This window comes from Austrofundulus limnaeus, unplaced genomic scaffold (assembly GCF_001266775.1).
Source record: "Austrofundulus limnaeus strain Quisiro unplaced genomic scaffold, Austrofundulus_limnaeus-1.0 Scaffold11, whole genome shotgun sequence".
In the NCBI taxonomy this organism is placed as follows: Eukaryota; Metazoa; Chordata; class Actinopteri; order Cyprinodontiformes; family Rivulidae; genus Austrofundulus; species Austrofundulus limnaeus.
Window position 1 is genome coordinate 1444100 of NW_013952413.1, and position 5796 is coordinate 1449895.

Consider the following 5796-nt stretch of genomic DNA (forward strand, 5'->3'; position numbering starts at 1 on the left):
GCAGCATTATTTTATCAAAACTTCAACAAAAATTTGATCTTGTTATTCTTTAACCTGCTGTACTTTTAAATATGTTCCGGGTTTTCTTCTTGTTTTTACACTATTACCGACTTTATTCTGAGCATCAATGATCTGTCTGTATCTGTTCTGTTTACTGTTCCGCCCTAATATCTGGGAGGGGGGGAAACAATAAAAAAAAAGGTTTGAGGAAAACTGTCTTGCTGCACTATCATTTCTGAGAAAACAACCACTTTCTGTTTCTCAGAAAATGGCTCCTCACAAATTACTGAGTGATGTTTGCAACAACCTCCGAGCCTTTCTTCTCCCTGTTTCCATGACAACAGCACGACATGCCCGCCGCCTCCGAAAGAGGGAGGGAGACAAACCCTGGCTTTTTTTTTTTCACTGCACCAAAATGCCTTCTCTCCCATCTCCTGCCTTTTTTTCTTCTTCTTCTCACAAACACACGGCGCCACAACAAAAYGCCACTAGTTCCTCAGCCACATGAATCTGCTCCGTTAGCCAATCTAAAATATGATATTAAAGGAAATGACATAACGAGTATCTACATTTTCAGTTGTATCTGCATGTTGAGTCTTTCACTTGAAYGCTTTCGAAGCATTTCTTTGCGTGATAGTCTTACCATTGCAATCACAGCAGCTCCGGCTCCAGCGAGGGCGCAGATAAAMAGGTGGAACGTCATGTCCAGCTGTAACGAAAACAAGTCACATCACATTTGAGCTTACTCTCCATCTTCTTTATTTTAAATATATATTTTATTAACTAAAAATGATTTCAGTGGGTTTTAAGAGTGCAAATAAACCTAAAACTCAACTTTAACAGACCCTGTATTGCTCAACACTTCTGAAAACATTAAAAAAAAATCTTGAGTAGCAATAAATTCATTTTGTCAACATACACTACATAGTCATAGTGTTTAATCTTGATTTTTCATACCTCGTTCGATTCACACATTTTGTAGAACTTCTCCGATCCGACACACACAGTTTTGGCCTCAGCGATTGGCACAACACCTGAAACAAGTTGGTGTACATGAATTCATTACAAAAAAATAAAAATAAAACGGCAAGGAAGTACAAACGCTTCAGAGTACAAATATGAAACCAGGGCCATATCTACCAAGAGTCTATAATAACTTTAGTGAGGGACACAGGCAGTCTGTTGATGGAAGCAGGAACTGTTGTTGCATTAGTAGGGAGAGAAAATAGACTAATAAAATTTGTGTGTGAAGCTAATACTTGATTTGTAATCTGTGTAAGCCAGTCTGTGTGTAACTTTGGGTACTTGTATGTGTAAAGCATGATTTATAACCCGTAAAACCCATTTTGTGTGTAACTTCGGGTATTTGCAAGTGTTTTCAGATGTACATGCAAATGTTGTTACGCATTCACAAACTTTACGAGTCTATTTTCGCTCCATACATTAGAGACTGCGCATAGCTAAAATACTGAAATATGTGGCACTAAGTGAAAACAAAATGCCAAATGCTTATTTGATGCACCATCACTGTTTTTTTATTTAATTATTTTTCTTTTTTTTTATTTCCTTTGGTCTCAGTGTGCAGATGGCTTATTAAGTAATGAAAATATTTTGAAAGAGCTTCTGTTTAATGCAATGATTTCTGAGCACTCAATTATGTTTTGCATAATTAACGCTTTTATTGCCTTTTCACTATAAAGATACAAAAAAATCCAAATAGTGTTACTTTTTCAGATGTTTATATTTTTGTCTTTTTTCTCTTTACCCTGTGAATCATTGAAATACACAACGAAGAATTAAAACCACACTGTGATGAAATTTTTTTTTATATTACAAGTTTAAAGTCCTAATATTACAAGGAAAAAAGTAATCTTATGAGTAATATTATGATTTTATTCATGTTATATTATGTCTTCAATGTTAAATTTCAGAATTTAAAAAAGAAACCCAGTGTGGCCCTTGCTTTTGCTTGAAAATTGCTAAGTTCTTATGAGCTGTTTAATTTTTTTGTTTTGGTTTTCATTTCAGTTGCCCAAACCAATAGCATTTATATAGTGATCATTTTCAGTGTCAAAAGGGTTGATTACAGAATTATTTTAGTTTCATGTGAAAATATTACATCTAGTAACAATTTGCCTAACACAAGGAGCTGCAGTTATTCAAAAGATTACTTTTTTACAGAAACCATTGAGTGACTGCGCTCATGGATCTCCTAATTCTATTTAGTTAGTTGCGAAAGAAGCAGCAGTTCAGTTCAGCCTGCAGAAGTCACACAGAGACTCGAACATCAGTAAAACAGGTGGGTGTGGAGATGAAGAGCACACATCCTCACCATATTGGCGTGGGTCCAGGCAGAGCGTGGCCCCCTCCAGCACAGTTGTATTTTGGCAAATATTCCAGATGTTGAAATAAATAAAGACTGGAATGGAGGTGAAAGCGGTCACGCCGAGCCAGGCCAGCATGAAGATGTAAGTCAGCATGATGAACTAGAAGAGRAAACAAAATAAAACCATGAGTTTAAATAAGCATCTCTAAAACTGACTTCAAATCTTCATGTAGAAACACAAACACAGTTCCAAAGCAAAGATACGTTGCTTTGTTTGAAGCCACTGCAGGACACTTTTGTTTAAGAAATACAAAAAGCTAAAAGGAAGTGTAACTCTTTTAGATACATTTTGTTCCTAAGCCTCTTCAGATGCTTGTCAGTTTCTGTTTAATAGCTTCCTTTTACTTTGATAAAATTATTTARCCTGTATCTCATTTTCTTCATCTCCTATAATCTTAAAGTGCCCGGGACATCTTTTTTTGTTATAAATATGAATGCATTCTTGAGAAATAACATTAATAACATGTTGAAAAAAAAATCCCACACTGTTGACATAAACAGTTGTTCAGATATTTGCATGTAAGGTAACAGGAAGTGATGTCAAAGGGGAATGTCTGCTTGTAAACAGAGCAGGCTGACAACACAAAGAGTAGACAAGAATCTGATGTTTCTTTAAATTAATTTAAAGATGAAGAGTTAAAGCTCAAATAATTTTGTTTCAATAAACAACAATCAGGGAATTACTTTTCTTAGAGAGTTCCCCTTTGATGTCCCTTCCTGTTTCACTTCCGCTGAGCTCAGAAGTAATTTTTGCAGTGGTGGACAAAGTACTCAACTCTACTACTTGAGCAAAAGTACTGATACTCATGGGTATACTCAAATCTTACTCAACTACAAGTARAAGTTGCTTGGTCAAAAATCTACTTAAGTTAAAGTACTGAAGTACTTACTTTTGAAAATACTTAAGTATTMAAAGGTACATGCATTTAAAAATACTCAAGTATTCAAAAGTACAAATTAAATTTTCTAATACAGTACATTGCTGTATTGTTTTCAGTGATTTTACAGAACCTTGTAACTCTCAGAAACCACCTGATGTATCAACACATAGAGCCACTGCTACAAATTCTACACACCTGTAAAGGCTTCAGCATAAAAATGCAATAAAGTGAGTGGTGAGTTCTTAAATGCAGAAATGTAGTTTATCCACAGTGAAAACATAAGACATTTAAACTGATACAAACTATTTTTCAGTCTTAAAATCTCAAACAATGAGCTGAGATATGACCATGCTGCTCTGGTTTAGCTGCTTAAGTTTCTTCAGCTGTCTCCATTACTGGGTTCTGTTTGAAATGAAGGTGGAGCTCAGCTCGCCACYGTTATCGAGGATGGCATAATTCCAAATCTATCCCARGTATGAGCTACGACTGTGATTGGTTTCCATTGTGAGTAACATTGTGTGTGGCCAACGCATTTCAAGGAAGGAAAACAGYAAAAGTGGATCACAAAGCTATGCTGAGCCAAAAGTAACAACTAACTAACAAGCTTCTAAGAAATGTAGTGGAGTCAAAAGTACAATATTTTTCTTTGAAATGTAGTGGAGTGAAAGTCATAAGTTCCCCAAAAAATAATTACTCAAGTAAAGTTACTCAAAAAATGTACTTAAAAGCACAGTGTGTAGGATTTTGTCAAGTCTTTTAGCCGAAATTGAGATTATCACTAATGACAATAATAAAAAACATGTCTAATCATTGCAGACAAAGACCTTGTTTTATTATTTTTACCTTATAAAAAGCTGTTTATATCTCCATGGTCGCAGGTCGCCAGTACAGGCAGCCGCCATCTTGCACCGCCATCTTGTCTATGAAGGCTCATGAAGGACAAACTGCGGTGGCGGCGTCAAAAACGGTTTTAGTTGTAATACTATAAATGTAATATTTGTTGTCTGTCATTGTAGCTGGGATAATTTTACTTTAAAGCTCATAATCTTACCACTTGAAACATCACTAGCCCTGAAGCTGCTGGTAGACATCGCGGTTGGAATTATCAAAGGTTTTTGACACCTGAGAGACACCGTAGCAACTCCTTTGCGTTTGGAAGCGGGGGGGTGGGGGTGGGGGGAGGACCAGGGAGGATGATTCAACCACTCAACCACTAGATGTYGCTGAAAACAACAAATCCTACACACTGTGCCTTTAAGTACAGTACTCAAGTAAATGTACTCCATTACTGTCCACCACTGAATTTATGTGATACAAAATCAGGTGTTTTACGTCAATTTTGTGAAAACAAACCGCTTTCACCTCCATTCCAGTCTTTGTTGACTTTTTTTATTTGAAGGATATGCACGTCACAGGCACTTTAAAGCTCTTCGGATTAGGTCTAGTGATGTGTTTTGTGCAAACTATAATTTATGTTCTACGAATGAATTCTACTTGAATATAGATCGACCAGTATCACTGAACAGTGGCTTCAAGTACTGTTAGATGGTAGGTGTAAGCTTGAAATAGTTTCATCTCGTAGTTTGGACAACAGAGCAACTCCAGTCCTGTTTGAGGATATTCTCAGCACCGCCTGCAGCAACAGGAGCAAAGCTGAGCAGCAGAGTTAGGCCGCGTTTTCAGGAAGAAGATGGTTCTTTGCTGAGGCGTGACTAGTTGGCAAAAGGTATGGGAGTCTCCAAAATGTCTTACAATATTTGTTGGGAGTTCTTAGTTTTTAATTTTCACAAAATGTGTGCAGTCCCATGATTTAAGTTTTGAATATGTTACAAAATAAATTGTATCAATTGTTTTTCTTTTTTTAAGCCTTTTTAAATAAACATCAAACCCATCCAGGACCATACGGAACTCATGTGTGTCTCCAACATGCCTCATAAGCACCAGAGCTGTATTTGACTCCTGCATGGGAGCTCCCATCGCATCTAACGACAAAAAAAAAATCCAAGGTTAAAATGTCCAGTTTGAAAAACCACASTGATGATAAATATTAAAAATTGAACAACTGCTCTAAATCTGCCTGTTTTTATTTCAAAAGTTTACTCCAGCAGAACAAATTACAAATATGGAGGTGGCAAAACCAGCCGAGGTGGGTGGGTGTGATGTGGGCAACTAAATAATGTTCATGGGCCAAAAAAAAAAGGATTTTTGCAAGCTGTGCACTCAAAAATAGGCCATAATTTTTCAAAAACTGGCTGTTTGAAATGCAGCTACATGAGTTGCCTGTCACTTGGTTGCAAACATTCATAATTCAGTGAAACAGCAACGGAAAATGCCCAGTTTTGGGGCATTTTTCAAGTCAACACCTATACATGTATTTTTATTTATTGCCTCATGCATTTATGTGTTTAAACTTGTGTAGGGGTCACCTTGAGTGAAATAATCAAGAAAACTGGCTTTGACCCCAGGACTCTGATGGGCCTTTTAAGGCAGTGTTTCCCAAAGTTGGGGTCAGGACCCAAAGTGGGGTCC

The 5796-nt window shown here is 36.7% G+C and overlaps 1 protein-coding gene and 1 long non-coding RNA gene across 2 annotated transcripts in view; one reads left to right on the top strand and one right to left on the bottom strand.

Moving 5' to 3' along the window:
• The window catches only part of LOC106513249 (uncharacterized), a 70693-nt gene that overhangs the window by 32437 nt on the left and 32460 nt on the right, over positions 1-5796 (top strand). The window lies entirely within an intron of this gene.
• gpm6aa (glycoprotein M6Aa) overlaps positions 1-5796 on the bottom strand; it is a 23341-nt gene that overhangs the window by 2347 nt on the left and 15198 nt on the right. Inside the window, exons 4-6 of the mRNA XM_014001973.1 lie at positions 2333-2486; positions 958-1034; positions 644-709 (exon numbers count right to left, since the gene is read on the bottom strand). Of these exons, the coding sequence (XP_013857427.1) occupies positions 644-709; positions 958-1034; positions 2333-2486 (297 nt within the window). The remainder of the gene's footprint in view (positions 1-643; positions 710-957; positions 1035-2332; positions 2487-5796) is intronic.